An 18,251-nucleotide genomic window follows, 5' to 3' on the forward strand; every position below is an offset into this window, starting at 1 on the left:
AAATTAAATAACACACTTCTAAACAACCAATAGGCCAAAGAAGGAACCAAAGGGAAATTACAAATACTTGAAATTAAAATAACAACACAATATATCAAAATTTGTGGAAGATTTGTGAAACCAGATGTCCATTTTAGACAAGAAGAAAAGTCTCATTACCGACCTCAGCTTCTACCTTGAGAAGCTAAAAAAGAACAGATGAAAACACAATAAACAGAAGAAATAATATAGATCAGAGGGCAAATTGGTGAAACAGAAAATATAAAAACAATAGATTATATGAATGGTGACTGGTTCTTTGAGTAAGGAAAAAAGTTGATAAATCTCTAACTAGACAGATGGGTGGCGGGGAGAAGCAAATCCCCAGTATCAAAGAGAAGTTAAATCACCAGATTCTATAGATATTAAAAGGACAGTATGGGAATATTTTTAACAATTTCATGCTAATAAATTAAACAACTTAGATGAGAGGGACACACTCCCCCAAAGATACAAACTAACACATTCACTCAACAGGAAATAGATGACTTGAATAGTCTTTTATTTATTAAGGAATATAGATTTCCCATTAGAAACCTTCCAAATTATCAGTCGTCAAGTACATTTGAAACATAAAACTCAAAATATTGAGTGGAATTCAAATGATATAAACCAGAGGCAAAAATTCAAATATCTTTAGGTGCTAGGTAAATAATGCAAGTGAAGGATGAGATTAGTTATGGGAAAAAGTAACTGCCAAATATAGTCAAACTTTATTTTTACTAAATCATGGTATGTATAAAAATGTAACACAAATGTATAATAGCAAATATTTTGAAAATTTAAAGTTGATATATACTTATTATTTCTTATGTTTTTATGCTTTTCTAAAATTGGAAACCCAATTCTTTTCTTGTGCTCTTAGACATTAAGAGTTTTTAGATTTTTTTTTCATGGCATTGTGGAAAACTTCAGAGATTTTACTTTAGCACTGGCATTTAATTTTATGTCAGTTCATAACGGAAAACAATTACTGACAGAAGTTGGTACTTCCAAGTATGGACAGAGTTCTTCCACAACATGCTCTTCCTTCCTCTCTCTCTTTCCATGGGTGGCTCCTCATTGTTCAGTTCTCAGAATTAGAATTTTCTCTTTAGAGAGGCCCTTCTCTCCATCATTATTTCTCATTCTTGTATTTTCTTAGTTATATATTTTTTTACTAGTACTGATACTTTATTAACCTGATACTCATCTTTTCTACCCATTTATAACTCCATCGGAGCAAGGCCTACCTTGTTTTACTTCTGTTTCCCTCACTGTACATGACTTCTAACTTAGTGCCTCTGCTACACTAGGAACTCAACAAAGAACTGAAGAAAGAATGAATAAAATCCACTAGGCTGTGGTTAGAGGGCAGGACAGCTCACATGTGTACTTCCCTTGGTCAGTGATGACTTGAGACCCAATTAAACTCCTATTCCAAATAGAAAAATAACAGAGAGGTGTTTTTTTTTTTTTTTTAATTTTGGGGGGCAGTTTAGGAATTTAAATTGGACACATAACTTGACCAAACTCTTGGCCTTTTAGAAATATATTCAATGGAGACTCACTATGTACACCTTTTAAAGCAACAGTTCTTTTTCTAGGCATTTAGCCTTGAGAAGTCAGGTAAGTGTGTAAGCACCGGTGGGGATGCATTCTCACTGCAATATTATTTGTAAAAGTGAAAAACAACTTGGAAATGAGCTAAATGTACTTTCAAATTATTTGAATAAATTCTAATGTAGTCATCAATGAGATGCTATGCAGGCATTAAAATGATAATGTATAACTGTATTTAGTTATAGTAAAAAAAAAAACAAAATAAATCTCCAATATATTAAGTGGAAAAAGTTTAAATAATATGTATAAAATAATCACTCCCTTTTCTTGGTAAAAAAGAAAAAAAGAAAGAAAACTGATGTATGCATGTATATATGGATAGTTGCTCATTGTAATTATCTCTGGCTAGTGTGATATCCAACTTCTTTTGTATATTTGTTTATTGTTATAGGGAGCATGCACTAACTTTATAATAATTTTTAAAAGCAATAAAGATACTTCCATTTTGGAACAATTCTTCTTAAGAAGATTCTTGCACTTCTTGTAGGAATGTATTTAATGTCCCAGGTCTTTGAATCAGAAATTTCTTTCAATTAAGTGATGTTACATGGATGAAAATGGATGAAATATTTTTTTAAAAGGTGGCTTTTATTTTTCTTTCAATGTGTTCTAGAATATACTTGTGCTTAAAACATTTGTTTTTGTTTGTTTTATTTCTCTGAGTATTCAGTGTTGTTGGTGAAGTTATAACTCCATAATTGGGCTCCATGTGCAGACTTGACTTTTACATTATACGACTTAGGCATTCGTTAAGCAAATTCAAATAACTGATTTTCATGGCATTACATTTGGTGTGTAAGAACATAAACTCTGGATAAGAGGTCATCCACCATCTCACTAACAAATGATGTAGATCGACACCCTTCCAAATCATGTCGTGTCGTATACGGATTTTGTTGGCTTTCACATCTCCAGTGAGAGCTGGATTATTGAGCTCGATCACAGTCCATCTAGTTTATAGATTCTTTCTTCGCACGGATCAATCCAAACAATCGGATGGGATCATCATGAACATTTTCCTCTATTTCCTGGCTCTCAAGTGGGAAATTGTCTACCGAAGTGATCTTGGAAAGGCTGGCATCCCCTGCGTGTAACTGCCCATCTTCATCTCTGTCTAACAAATTCCTGTTCTCCTTCTTGGGCATCCCGCTCTTCCCCCCACAGCTGTGATCCAGTGAGGCATAGAGCATCTGTCCTTCCTCGGTTGCCTAAAAAGAAAGTCATGTTCATTTTTTAATGTTATCTTGTTCTTGGACGACTGCTGGGAATTTCTAAGATCTGTGAAAAACAAGCAGCTGTGTTCTGGGCTTTGACTACCTTGTTTTGCCAAATTGGTCAGGTAGGATGACAACAAAAAACAATAGTCCACCAAGACTTTTGAGTATAAAAATGCTTAGATTAAACTTTTGTTGTGTATTTTTATTTGTTTCTTATACACAAAATATACATGAATATTTGATTTTTTAAACAATTTTATTTATGTATTTACTTATTTGTCAGAGAGAGTGTGCACACACAGCAGATTCCCTCCTTGTGCATCAGGCAGGAGCCCGACGTAGGACTTGATCCCAGGGCCCCGGGATCATGACCTGAGCTAAAGGTAGACACTTAACCAACTGAGCCACCCAGGCTTCCCATGCACAAGCATTTAGATGGACTCTCACAAGACTCTCCCCCTGCCTTCACCTTAGGTACCTCTTGCCCTGTGTTGCTTTCATCAAGTGACAATACTAAATTTGTTAAACCAGAACAAGCATAATAGGAAGGAATTAAATGAATCTCAAAATCTACTTTGCATATGTTTAATAACTGGTAATTTGATGATACCCACAAGAGTCCCCACTTTTTCTACATTTCTTGAGATTTAGAAGTATAAAGTACAAAGATTCAGAAGTATCAAGATGACAATATCCATCTCTGTGACTGGCATCTGGCAAGAATTATAGTTTTCCATCTTCCCCCATTATTTTCTTCTTGCCTGCCAGACTACAGGTTCCCTTTGAGGTCATTTTAGGCTGGACTTAGAGATCTTTATTTCTGTACTTATAACTAAAAGCATTTCCAATAATGTATGTTTGGTCAACAGTTGGTCAACTTTATCAAGTGCTGCAGAATTCAAAGAATGTGAGTCCTGGGAAAGGATCACAGATTGTACACAAGTCACTTGTGACTTCCAGAGTGTGGTTTCAGCTGAGTGTATGGGTGGAAAAAATATAGCCAGGAGTAAAAGAATGTGTATCTATGAAAACAGTTAAGGAAAGTAAGAATCAGCTTAAGAATCAGAGAGAAACACAGGTAGAAGTCAAATTTTGTTGTTTTTGTTTTTGTTTTTGTTTTTAAGTATTGGGATGATTTGTGCAGATTGGTAGGTAAATAGTAATGATTCTTTAAAGAAAAGATTGAAAATGGAGACAATTAATTGAAGGTGCAAGATCTTGAAAGCAGTAGAGGAAATGATCAAAAGCATAAGTTGTTATTGGCTTGGAAAAGGAGAGTGGGTACTTCTGACATAGGAGGGAAAGGTTAAGATTGGTGGGAGAGGGGCGCCTGGGTGGCTCAGTGGGTGAAGCCTCTGCCTTCAGCTCAGGTCATGATCTCAGGGTCCTGGGATTGAGTCCTGTATGGGGCTCTCTGCTGAGCGGGGAGTCTGCTTCCCGCCCCCCTCCGCCTGCCTCTCTGCCTACTTGTGATCTCTCTCTCTCACTGTCAAATAAATAAATAAAATCTTAAAAAAAAAAAAAAAGATTGGTGGGAGACTGGGACATGAAGAGGAGAGGAATAAGCTCACAATTGTGCCCCTCACTTTGTCTTATGATACAGGAACTCTATGGACTCATTTTCTTAATCAGGTTTCCTGATGAACTCTTCCTAGTTGATGGTAGACGTAGATATTGAAATTACAGCTTCTGAACTGTGCCTATCATTTTTAAAGGGCAAGGAGCTGATTTCTTTTTCCAACAAACAGACATTTTACCCACAAAGTTCTCTGCATAATATAGAGCGCTCTTGTAATTGACCAAAGTAAGTCTTGTAGTAGCAAACTGGGTAGTGATTTTGAAGATCATGATCATTCTAATAAAATGGAATTGAACAAATATAAAGAAATTATGTTTAATTTGTGAAACTAAATTTGTGAGAAGGATGTAATAGAATAAAAAGTAATATCCTTAGAAGTATCTTTAAATACATAATTTATAAAATAGCAGACTTTTAAGACATTTTAAGCTTTGCAAATTTCCACTTGAGTAAAAACCAGATGCACCACAATTCATATGTAATAAGTAGCAACTTTTATTATGAATTTTCAGCTCTTTTAAAATTAAGGTGCTGTGAATCTCTACATTTCAGATGGTGTGGTTATATTTTAGCTTTCTCTAAGAGGTTTTCTCTTTATTATATTGGATTTAGCACGTTGTATTAGAAGGCTTTTATACGTTTTATCTAAAATTTTTTTTGCCATTAATGGGCCATCAGATGACAGATTTGTGCATCAGAAAGTGACTTCATAGTCTGTTTAAACCTTACCACATCTTGGTTTCTTAAAAACTTCAAGAATTCTGATTTCTTGGTGGATTCATATAGAGGAAAAGAGACAAATTCTATCTTAGTGGGAAGTTTTCAAGATGTGGCCCATCTTATGGAGGAGAATTTTTTCTGTTAGGCAGGACTAAGTTTAGATTCTCTATCTACTTAGTACCTGAGTTCTTTAGGGTAAGTTTTTCACCCTTCTCAAGCCTCTGTCAAATGGGAGAAATAATGCTGTTTCCCTTATAAAACTCAAGGCGATAATACATGTAAAACACATATGACAAGGCCTGACACATAATGACCATGTAGGAAATGCTGGCGGGCCCTCTGACTATTTCTAGGGAGTAGCAAGAGAACACATAACTGAGGGGACAAGCTCCAGAAGGGAAAGAAAAAAGAACTCTTTTAACAGAAATTTGTAACATGTCAACAGCATGCATATGAAAAATTATGAATGGTTTCTGGTAAAATCAGTGCTCTGTCTAAGGAAGTTGAACTGATTGTGGTAGGAAAAGGAAAAACTATCCATTTCTTCTAGAGTATTCATATATTTCTGCTTACATGTATGTCCTCCCTAACCCTACATAAGATATGTGAAAATCTCTTGCCATTAGCCCATAGCCATGGAGCTTGTGTTAAAGTTTATACTCAGTTGCCTTATAAAATAGGAATATGGTCTTTTATATCTAGTTAATTTATCTTTTAACTAAAGCACTGTCTCTGTCTCTGCCTCCCTCTTCCTCACTCCCTCCCATTCCCTCTCTCTTTTTTTCTCTCTCCCTCCCTCTCCCCTTCTTCCCCTGCCCCCATAAATTCCAATACCTAGGTCTTATGAGCATTATATAAGTGTAAAATTTCATGTTTATCTTTGTGATATACCCAATTTTTTTTTTCAATCTGAAAGAAAACGCTTAGTTGATTAAGAAGAAAATCTACTTTTTCCCTTTAACCTATTGCCTTTGTGATGGTATACACTTTGGACTTTTTGAGTGTGGTTCTGAGTACTCTTTATTTGCCTTTGAGGTTCCCTTTAGAGCTTGGGTCCCAGAACTTGACACTGAATTGGTCTGTAAAATCACAGACAGCTTCAGATACAAATCACAATGTGCTGCTCTTAGATTCTTGAAATATGCAGCCACACTGTGATCTAGGCTGAGCTTGACCCTTAATACAGAAAACAAAACTCACCTGTGCAGGCGGGGTCACTTCTTGCAGTTTATTTGTACATCTCTCTGGTCGAGCCTTCATTTGTTCATAACAATTTTCATCCACTGGTTCTTGGGGGTTTAAAAGATCATGATTTACAATGGAAAAATAAAAAAATGCTGGCACAAATAAAAATACATGACCCAAACCATACTTAGCTGTACATGTGAAACCCCCAAGAATCATTCGACTTGTCTTTTTTTGTGGAGATGCAAAAAAGTGAAGAAGCACAAACCATTTTCTGCAGATCAGAATGTGAAGAAGTCTTTTACCCCAGAGAGTTAATAATAAGACAAAAGAAGGTCACTAGGGATAAAGACTATTATCATATTAATTTATGCCATTGTAGGACATGATGGGCTCAACTTTAGTTTCCATTTGAATGATATAGAGATCCCATGTGTTTGCTTATATTTGTGTGTGATTGCAAAAGGTCATGGCGGCCGAGTGCAGTGCACATGCACAGATGATTGCAATTTGGTTATTTTCCCCATGAGCAAGAGGTTTTACTCAGAGACATTTAAACATCTCTCTTTTTTAAAAAGAATGTTTAGATCCTGTTTTTTTGTTTCATAAATCAGTGACAGCACAGACAGGCTGTTTTGGGGGGTCTGGAGCTCTGTAATGCTGGTCCTAAGTATTTATGGTTTTTGTGCAGTGTCCAATAGCCAGCAGACCTGAAGTCATTTCATCCTGTGGGAACATGCTTATTAAACCATCCATCCCTTTCTTCCTCCACATATGTGTGTTTGAAAGGGAGAAGATAGAGAGAAAGTGACTTGTAGGATGGCCATGGATTGGCCATTCTGCCAGTGACCTGGCAGAAATGTGGATTGCACTGATTTGATCCTATAGGAAAAAAGATATATTCACTATAGTGCAAGTTATCTTATAATCAATCATTCAACCCCTTCTGAAAATTAATGCAGAGTGATGTTTCTCAAAGTATGGTCCATGGAAAATGTGCATTACACTTGCCTGGAAGTTTGTCAACTAGTAAATTCCTAAACCCTATTCCTAAACATTACTGAATCAGAATGTGTGGGGTGGCACCAATACCCCTTTAGATACTGAAATTGTAGATATGGTGGGCTTTGCACCACCAGAGTAGAGAAGAATTGAAATCTCAGATATTACAGGTGGGGACAATGATTCTGCAGGGTGAAGCGGGAGGGCAAAATATTTTTAACAAGATAGTCCTAAAAAATAGTTCTGATTTCTCAGAGCACAGAGATTAGAAGATACTTTAAAAGAAAGGGGAAGGGCGCCTGGGTGGCTCAGTGGGTTAAGCCACTGCCTTCGGCTCAGGTCATGATCTCAGGGTCCTGGGATCGAGTCCCGCATTGGGCTCTCTGCTCAGCAGGGAGCCTGCTTCCTCTTCTCTCTCTTTCTCTCTGCCTGCCTCTCTGCCTACTTGTAATCTCTGTCAAATAAAATAAATAAAATCTTTAAAAAAAATAAATAAAAGGAAGGGGAAGACAAAGATTAAATACATTTTTAAAAATTAAATAAAATTTTGAATCCTTTAGTTATTCCTAACTTTAGGAGAATTGCATATTCAGAGATTTATATAGCTTGGATTTGCTATACAGAGTTTCAGATAGTTTAGTCCGTTTCTGGAAATCTCGGTTAACCCCCAATTCATGAATGAATTGAAGGGCTTGAGAGTGCAAGGCTGAATGGGGTTAAATGTTAGCATTTAGCCTCATGGCTTCTCTCATCAGAGCTCTGGGATCAGATCATGATTGTCTGCCTTAAGGAATTGAGTGGCATTTTGTTTGGGGTGGTTGGGATGTTTCAAGTAATCAGGGATGCTGGGAATTGAAAAGTACTTGTTACCTAAGAATAAAAAAATGTATAACCTAGTCAGTGGTGATTTAGCTCTTCTCTTTACCCACTTGCCATCAATGTAGCCCTAGGTTCTTTGCTTAACAGGAGCAGTTAAAACAAGGGGAACCAGAGAACATGCTCCTTGTTCCAGATTATTCATTATAGATTTGCTTTTGTAGACAGCGCACAGGACTCTGTTTCCCTGAGCCATTTTCTATTCTAGAAATAGCTTTATTTCATAGAATTGTGTGTGTCAAAATTCATGGTGATAGTCTTCTGTATTCACATTTCTACTACAGTAAAATCAGGAGACTATAGAAAGACAGGATGTTGCAATACAATTTATAATATGCAGTTTTGGAAGTGTATACTAAATAATATACTAAACATTATTGAATCTATGATTGCCATTGGGATATTTAAATGTGATTACAACCAGAAATAAGCTATCTCAAATGATGTGGAATTAAGGGGAGGGATATTAATTTATAGATAAATATAATTTCGGGAAAAATAAAACTTACCTGGGACTATGTCATCTAAGTTACCATAAATTGGTGTGTCTTCAATATAATATTCATCCTCCCTATAACAATGAAAGATAATTTATCTTATTATAATCCTCTTTACACATAGTTCTTAACTAATTTCTCAGCTAAATTCAATATATGATTGCATGTTCTTGTTTATCCTCAGCCAACCAAGGTAGATATGTTCATGTACAAGTGAATGGATGAAAAAGTGCATGAATTCCTACGTGCATGTGTGTGTGTGCATACATTTGAACAGGTGTTTTTGGATTTTTCAGGAAATAACAATAGCAAATACTTATTTAGCATTTATGTTTGTCAGATGCTACTTGACCTTCATTTTCTATATTCATTTATACCATTCTAGCAACAATCTGACCAGACAGGCACTATCACATTCTCATTATATACATATAAATTTGAGGCACAGAGAAGTCATATAATTTGAAGGTCGGAAGGCTAGTAAGCCGCAGAAGTGGGACTAGAACTGAGGTTATCTGTACTCTCAACCGTACATTGTGCTGTGCTGCCAGTTTACTTGCCCAGAGTATCGTTCCAAATAATCCCCTAAAACTATGTTTCCTATCTAAATACTAACTGACAATGATGCTTAAAAAATACAAGGCCAGAGAGATACTATAGACTCAGCTTGGCAGACGTCCAGATGTTGTAAAATGATTGATCACCTATTACACCCAGATACTATGCTAAATGTTTCATATACATTATACCAAAGTCCTAGGGAAATTCCGCAAAAATATTATTTCCCACTTCATAGGTGGGAAGTCTGAGAGTCAGATAGATTAACATATTTTCCCCGGCATTATGTGTAACGCCAGCAATAAGTAACAATTCTGAAAGCTCTACTTTATGCCAGTGCTCATTCAGCACACAGAACAACTCTGAGATACTTTGTTTTTAAATTCCCACTGTGCCTGTAAAGAATCTGCAGCTCCTAGAGTTAAACTGTCCAAAGACAAAGACAGTGACTATCAGAGCTAGGATTATAATGCAAGTCTAGTCCAAAAGCCCTGAATACTATTTGCTCTTGATGTTTGATTAAATTTCCTTACACCTTCATCTGAGAAATTCATTTAGGATTAGAGTGGACATCCTATCATAGCCACCACACAATGGCAATGGCCCTGGTGACCAGCCTTCACAATGGCAGGCTGGGAACAGAGGAACATATGAGGCAGTGAGAGTAGCATTTCATAAAATAGTAGCAACTGCTTTAACTTTGAGATTACAGATCATCAAGAGCTGGAGGGAATTGCATGAAAAGAAAAAAGAACACTGATCTCAAGGCATAACACCTATCGTACTCCCTATGCTTCTGAAAGAGGACAAAGTATATGTAAATAGTAAGTAGGTGTCCTTAAAAAAACAGATCAAATGATACTTGTATGAAATGGCTTGAAAAGTCCAGATGCTGGCATGTATTTCTCTTATCTGATAACAAAGGAACTCATCTGTAACCTTTCCTTTCATCAGTAATTCAGTACAGCTTAATATTGGAATATGGAATGGTCCCTGTTCATGGTTTTTCTCTGGCTATGCTGAGAATATAAGAGCAAAATGTGAAGAATTTTTAATAAGACAATCCATCCATTTTCCTAGCTCACATAGATAGCAGATACAACCTGCAAATGATAAATCATGTCCAAAAAATGAATATCACTTCATTCCCTATGAATGAAAATAAGATGTGATTTATAATGCAGTGCCCTGTGTCTACAGACAGGTCTCAAAAATGATTAATCATCCCAAATAAAGTATTATAAAAGAACAGTTGCCTAACCAACAAATTAAAAAATATATTTTTACTTAGCAATGCCAAATAGCTCCAGCCTATTGCAAATATCTAATAAACTTTAAGCACAATGTTTGGTAGTGTTTTATGTAGAAGATTAGTTACTATCAAAAATAGATTAATAAATAAGCCCACATCCCAGAGGTGAGTGCATTGCTCTGAACATGTCTGAAATGGCCCTCTGACCAATAAGCACAATTGCTGACACTCCAAAACTTAAAATAATATTAACTGTATCTTTTACTATTTTCTACTTTTATGTATATTTTCCTTAGTCCCTATTTTTAAAGTTTTTAATTCATCATTATTTTATTGTGAACTCTTAAATACTTCATTATCTAAGTAGATTAAATAGGTTTAAATAGGTAAATTCATTTTTTAAAAAAATCATTACTTCTATCTGATTGACTTTGGACATAAATTGTGAGTTTCAATTTCCTTATTTATAAAACAATTTTATTAAACTATTTAATCACTTTTGTTCCTTTCAATTCTGAAATTCTATATTATAAATGTAGGGTTCCAATATTCAAAGAAAAATGAAAGACATTTCTATAAAATAAAACTATTTTAAGGGGCTGGAAAGCTGTAAGATTGAAGAAAAATCAAGCTGAGGGGTCTGTTAAAAATTGATTTTGATGTTACCTTGATTTTCTTAATAGGTATTTCTTTAAATTGGCAGATATATGTGTTTGGGCTCCATTGGCATATAAGTGCTAGTTAAAGCCATAGGGAAAGACAAAACTACATTCTGGAATGAGTATATATAGAGAAGAGGTTCTTTAGGTGAGCCCTGGGCACTCTGATGTCAAAGGTTCAGAAATCAGCAAAGGGCAAGGAACCACTGTTGAGGAGGAAAACTAGAGATGAGAGGACCCAGAGCCTGGAGAAGTGTTTCAAGAAGAGAGTGTCGATGTGTCAAATGCTACAGATGGACTGCATAGGAAAACACTAAGATTTGGCCATGTGGATTTCACTGGTGACCTTGACAAGAGCTGAGCTGGCAGATTAATGAAGGCACAAAATTTTATAGAGTAGGTTCAAGAAAAAAGAGAAGAGAAGAAGCCAGCAAATATGGACAGAATGTAGATGGAACTTTCATGTTTTACTATAAAGGGTACAGAGCAAAGGAGAGGTAGGTGTAGGAAATCTAATATCAAGAAAGCTTTCTTTTTTCCTTTCTTTCCTCTCCTTTTCCTTCTCTCCTTCTTTCTTTAAGGTGTGAAACGACACTCTTACATATTGATGAGAATAATAAAAAAGGGACAATAGCAATAATGCAGGAGAGAAAAGGGAAGGTTGCTGGTGGGACGTGTCACTGAGTACATGCTCACTGAATTTTTGCTTTCTTTGGCAGGGACCATACCATGGGTATAGGTGTCTTGAACCTGGGGTGAGAGGGCCAAATACAGACCTCTGGTCCTGGGAAAGAGTATAAACCTCAGCACTGGCTTTGTATGGTTGGAAACTAAGAAGTGAACCCAGTGGTGTTCCCTGTGAGGGATGCTTAATGGACTCTCAGAGCCATGATACCAAATACTACTTAATACTAAATCTTTATTCTCTTTATCAGTGTTCCAGTTTTCTTCTAGTATATCCACTTCTTTATAAAGTCTATAAAACACAAGGCACTTATATTGCCAGTGCTTTGGAGTACTTAAAAAGAAGAGTTTTTTCCAAGGTTTTGTGGAAAGGAGACTAGCAATATCTCCCAGCACGAAGAATTCTAAAGACAAAGGCAAAGACGCTGAGAGCAGTGAAACAGAACTAGGAGCAACAAAAAGACAACTGAAACCTATCAGTTTGGAACAATTGGGCAATTTGGACAATTTAGAACCTATCTGTACTTCTCAAGGTTTCTTAAGAAACAATACTTAAGAAGGGACTGGACATCTTGCAGTCACACGGGGATGGAGCTTGTACATTAAAAAAAAGAGAAGGCTGGAAAACTTGGAGCTATTTTGATCATAAGCATGGCAGTGACAACAGTGAGGGCTTCATCCGTGCACCCACTTGGAAGTCTCAGAAGTCTGGGAAGGCTACACAGTAGTTCTTTCGTTGGGACGCCTGGGTGGCTCAGTTGGTTAAGCGTCTGCATTCTGCTCAGGTCATGATCCCAGGGGCCTGGGATTAAGCTCCGAGTAGGGCTTCCTGCTCAGTAGGGAGTCTGCTTCTCCTTTTCCCTCTGTCCATCCCCTTGCTTGTGCTCTCTCTCTCTCAAATAAAGAAATAAAATCTTTTTTTTTTTTCCTTCAAAAAAGTTCTCTTGTCATAAACAACCTCAGGTGAGGAGGACAATTGAGACCCTGGCAATCTGGGCCAGGGCACTAGCGTAGGATATTAGTAAAGAGGGGAAGTGAAAGGAGCTTGCAGAGCTGCGGAAATCCAAGAAATCATCTTAAGGTAGAAGAATGGCTGAGCTATGCCTTGCCATGAAAGCACCTTTCAGTGCCACCCAGGAACAGAGCAAGTAAAGACTGCTGGGAATCTGTCCTAAGGTTTTTGAGAGCAACTCTGAGGAATCGTGATAAATTCAAAGTAGTCGTAAACCTGAACTGATTTCCTAAATATACAACAAATGGGCAGGAATTTTCTTAGACTTTAATTTTCATCTGATAAAGCAGTATCTTTTTTTTTTTTTTAAATCAATTATGCTTTGTAAGGGAAGTATTACATTATAATCTGTATTTTTCAGATGATACAACTTAAATTCAGCAATGCTCATTTAGCTATGATTACAAGCCTAGTAATTACAAGAGTTTAATTAAAACCTAGAATTGTCTAGATCTCAAATCCATGATATTCCCATTGTATTATCCTCCTAACACAGATCAAAAGACCAGCATTGTGCACACTTATCTTTTAAAAAATTTAAATAATTTTTTAAAAGATTTTATTTATTTGACAGAGAGAGCACAAGCAGGGGCAGAGGGAGGGGGAGAAGCAGGCTCCCCGCTGAGCAGGGAGCCCTACTTGGAGCTTGATCCCAGGACCCTGGGATCATGATCTGAGAAGGCAGACGCTTAACCACCTGAGCTACCCAGGCACCCCTAGAATTTTCTTTTAAAGGAAAAATAAAGTGGTCCAGGGGTAAATCCCAGGGAATATGTATCTGATTTTCTGTTACATATAGATGCTACATTGTCCTTCAAGTGATCACATTTTTTGACCTACAGCACAGGAAGGGCAGGGTTTTGGGAAAACAGGAAGATAAGGTCAGAGAAGCATGGGTTCCTACCTAAACCAATGTTGAGTAGGGGCAGAGAGATGGTTCAGTGGGGAGCCATAGCCTCAAACCACCTAAGAACTGAGGGGCATCACTAATTTTACTTCTACTTCTACCTTCTACTTAAGAAATAGCCTTTATTTCCACTTGCTGTTTTAATGTTGAAGTTTTAATAGCTGGAAATAGTTTCACCTTTGTTATCTCCTAGAGTCTCCATGTCCTTCCTACAAAGGTGATTTTAGATCTCTAAATACATAATCAGAAATAGACAAGCTGTGAAGTACATACATAATTAACATGCCAGCCTCTTGTTAAAGATAAAATCTGCATTTTATATTCAAATTATGCCTAAATTGAGGTTACAATAGATAACAGATCGCTAAATCCACGATTTAGTAATCTGCATCTTTCCATCTTTGCATCTCTTGTCTAGCACAACTCCTATTTGTTGAACAAATACTTATTGAATGAATGAATGTTATAGAAGAACCAATTTCTTTTTCATACTTGCCCTATAGGTAAGAGCCTGCTTACTATGAGATGGGTATTTTACCAATTTTCCCTCCTGACTCTTGCCATTCCAACCCAAGAGTACCAACCCAATCTTTAGCAGATTGATCAAATCACTAGACTTTCTATCACATTGCATCTTAATTGCCTTTCAAATAACAAGTATCAAATCAATTGTCCAAGAGATTAACTTCTACATGGAAAATCCATAGAGGATTTTCTTTGTCATGTTGTTTGTTTTAACCAAATCAGCAAATCTCTCTTGATATGAGATAATGCATTGAAGATTATCTTGTTATAGAATGCAATGATACATCGCAAAAATAAAGATTTTCTTTTTTGTGTGAATCTGCCTGAAGCCTACATCCTGAATCTGTCAGAGATATTTCCACATGGAGAAAAATTTTAAAAAGACCTTTTAGAGGCTAACAGAAAGCTTATAATCTTATCCTACCCAGTGAGAAAGCTCTGTGTTTGTGAAAGACCTTTCTGCCTTTTAGCCTACCATTTCAGAAAGGTCTTGAAGAGTCCTCTAGGAAATTCTCTATATTTAGATGTGTTTTCATCCTAAAGGAGAAATCTCAAATCTAATAACACATTTGGGTCAGAATATACTGTGAAATAAAATGAAAATTCTTTGCTATGATTTATGCCATAAACCTTCTTTTGTTAAAAAAAAAAGTCATATAAATTTCTCTGTAATTCAGTTAACAGGTATTAAAGAGAATACACTATATCTGTATCCATATATTATTTTAGGGTTGATTAATTACATTTCCCCATTGGTTGACATTAATCTTAACAGCAGCATAGCACAAAGCATCCTTATCTAAGTATGTATGTATATATATATCTTAAATTTCATTAGGTTTTGCCACACTTCTTTTCTAATCTGGCTTCTTAAGGGCCCCACAATTCCATGTATAATTAGACTACATTCTTACAATTTGATCTGATTCATAATCTAGGATATATCCATCTGGTATTGACAAGAATTCTGTAGATACTAGGTTAGAGTCTCATTTTGTCCCTTAACCAGCTCTCTTACTGACTCAGGATTAGTAAGTCACTAAGGAAGATAATAACATTATAGCTTTTGATCTTCAGAGAGAAATAACAGAAATTAAAGCTCACTTTTAATTTTATTTTTACCCAAACGTGACATCCCTGAGCCAAACTTATAAGTAATATAACATTTGTTATGCCCCCTTATTACTTGGGAATCATAATACATAACTTATTTCTACATACCTGGGAATGTAGTCTTCAGGGTACCTGTACATGTTATCTGAAAGATATTGAAAATAGTCAAGTTAAAAGAAATATTGCCATACATTTAAATCTTTTAGAGAATGTTGTGAGGAGAGCTTAGCTTCAGAGTCAGCTGATATCTCAAATCAAGGCACTTAGCCACCACCACCAGACATAAATATCTTCTTTGATTTGGCCCGATCATATATATTCTCTCTTGGTAATTTGAGATGGAAACACAAACGCAGCTTAGAGGTGACGTAGGGCCTGGATGTGTGGCCATTTTGTGGGAGGAAAAAACCAAGCTATAAACATGGGGAACTCTACTAGTGCCTTTTCTGTGGGACGGTCCATCATGAGTGGGGCATACTGTCCTTTCTGCCTTCACACTTCATGGAACACCTCTGTTTCCTTCAGTCAGATTTCCCTCTCTGCTCTTGCTGATTTGAATAAGCTTTTCTTCCTTACCCAAAACAAACAGATGAATGAAAACAAAAACACAAAATGAAACAAATCCTAAAAGGCTTACTTATTTATATTTGAAGTGTCTGTTAACACTTCTTGTCATGTGAACAACAACATGAAAATTATGTTCGGGATGTTTCTCTGGTTGTGATTTTATCTCATCTACATGGCAAATAGAGGTAAGAAGAGTTGACCCCAAAGATACAGATGTCGTGAAAAGAAGGGCCATCTGTACCCCAATGTTTATAGCAGCAATGGCCACGGTCGCCAAACTGTGGAAAGAATGAAGATGCCCTTCAACAGACGAATGGATAAGGAAGATGTGGTCCATATACACTATGGAGTATTATGCCTCCATCAGAAAGGATGAATACCCAACTTTTGTAGCAACATGGACGGGACTGGAAGAGATTATGCTGAGTGAAATAAGTCAAGCAGAGAGAGTCAATTATCATATGGTTTCACTTATTTGTGGAGCATAACAAATAGCATGGAGGACATGGGGAGTTAGAGAGGAGAAAGGAGTTGGAGGAAATTGGAAGGGGAGGTGAACCATGAGAGACTATGGACTCTGGAAAACAATCTGAGGGGTTTGAAGTGGCAGGGGGGTGGGAGGTTGGGGTACCAGGTGGTGGGTATTATAGAGGGCACAGATTGCATGGAGCACTGGGTGTGGTGAAAAAATAATGAATACTGTTATGCTGAAAATAAATAAAAATTAAAAAATAAAAAATAAAAATAAATAAATTAAAAAAGAAGAGATGACAATTCTAGGGAGAAGAGATCTGGAAAAAGTTGGGAACACAGTCTAAAAATAATCAAAACATTGAGTGGCTTTTAAAAGAAACTGTATGCTGGGGCGCCTGGGTGGCTCAGTGGGTTAAGCTGCTGCCTTCGGTTCAGGTCGTGATCTCAGGGTCCTGGGATTGGGCCCTACATCGGGCTTTCTGCTAAGCCAGTAGCCTGCTTCCCTTCCTCTCTCTGCCCGCCTCTCTGCCTACTTGTGATCTCTCACTGTCAAATAAATAAATAAAATATTTTAAAAAAAAGAAAGAAACTGTATGCTGATATGAAGTAACCATACTGACCAGAGATCTGATGTAGGATCATAAAACCATAAAAAAATTCTGTACCAAGTCTCAGAAAGTAACCCACTGCTGAACCTTGAAACTGGTGGTTCAAAGGCAAGTAAAAGAAAGTATTCTGGGGCACCTGGGTGGCTCAGTGGGTTAAGCCTCTGCCTTTGGCTCAGGTCATGATCTCAGGGTCCTGGGATCGAGCCCCACATGGGGCTCTCTGCTCAGCAGGGAGCCTGCTTCCCCCCTCTCTCTGCCTGGCTCTCTACTTGTGATCTCTCTCTCTCTGTCAAATTAAAAAAAAAAAAAAGAAAGAAAGTATTCTTCCTTCAAATTAAATATTTTTATTCATTTTTGATGTTATTATCTGCTTTGTGCATGTTGAGTTGGAGGAGTTCTTTATAGATCTTGGATATCAGCCCTTTGTCTGTACTGTCATTTGCAAATATTTTCTCCCATTCCATGGGTTGCCTCTTTGTTTTGTTGACTGTTTCCTTTGCTGTGCAAAAACTTTTGATCTTGATGAAGTCCCAAAAGTTCATTTTCGCTTTTGTTTCCTTTGCCTTTGGAGACATGTCTTAAAGTGGCCGATGTTGAAGAGGTTACTGCCTATGTTCTCCTCTAGGATTTTGATAGATTCCTGCCTCACATTGAGGTCTTTTATCCATTTTGAGTTTATCTTTGTGTATGGTGTAAGAGAATGGCTGAGTTTCATTCTTCTACACATAGCTGTCCAATTTTCCCAGCAGCATTTATCAAAGAGACTGTCTTCTTTCCACTGGATAGTTTTTCCTGCTTTGTCAAAGATTATTTGACCATAGAGTTGAGGGTCCATATCTTGGCTGTCTACTCTGTTCCACTGATCTATGTGTCTGTTTCTCTGCCAGTACCATGTTGTCTTGGTGATCATAGTTTTGTAGTAAGGCTTGAAATCAGGCAACGTGATGCCCCCAGCTTTGTTTTTCTTTTGCAACATTCCCTTAGCAATTCATGGTCTCTTCTGGTTCCACAAAAATTTTAGGATTGTTTGTTTCAGGACTTTGAAAAATGCCAGTGGAATTTTGATTGGGATGGCATTGAAAGTATAGGTGGCTCTAGTCAGTATAGTCATTTTAACAATGTTTATTCTTTTGATCCATGAGCATGGAATGTTTTCCATCTTTTTGTATCTTCTT

The 18,251-nt window shown here is 36.8% G+C and overlaps 1 protein-coding gene across 1 annotated transcript in view; it reads right to left on the reverse strand.

The window, feature by feature from the left end:
- Nucleotides 1-524: 524 nt before the first annotated feature.
- The window catches only part of LOC131825160 (T-cell receptor-associated transmembrane adapter 1), a 38,509-nt gene continuing 20,782 nt past the window's right edge, over nucleotides 525-18,251 (reverse strand). The window contains exons 3-6 of the mRNA XM_059164203.1: nucleotides 15,536-15,572; nucleotides 8,730-8,791; nucleotides 6,358-6,446; nucleotides 525-2,849 (exon numbers count right to left, since the gene is read on the reverse strand). Of these exons, the coding sequence (XP_059020186.1) occupies nucleotides 2,592-2,849; nucleotides 6,358-6,446; nucleotides 8,730-8,791; nucleotides 15,536-15,572 (446 nt within the window). The 3' untranslated portion in view covers nucleotides 525-2,591. The remainder of the gene's footprint in view (nucleotides 2,850-6,357; nucleotides 6,447-8,729; nucleotides 8,792-15,535; nucleotides 15,573-18,251) is intronic.

This window comes from Mustela lutreola, chromosome 2 (genome assembly GCF_030435805.1).
Source record: "Mustela lutreola isolate mMusLut2 chromosome 2, mMusLut2.pri, whole genome shotgun sequence".
NCBI classification, from domain to species: Eukaryota; Metazoa; Chordata; class Mammalia; order Carnivora; family Mustelidae; genus Mustela; species Mustela lutreola.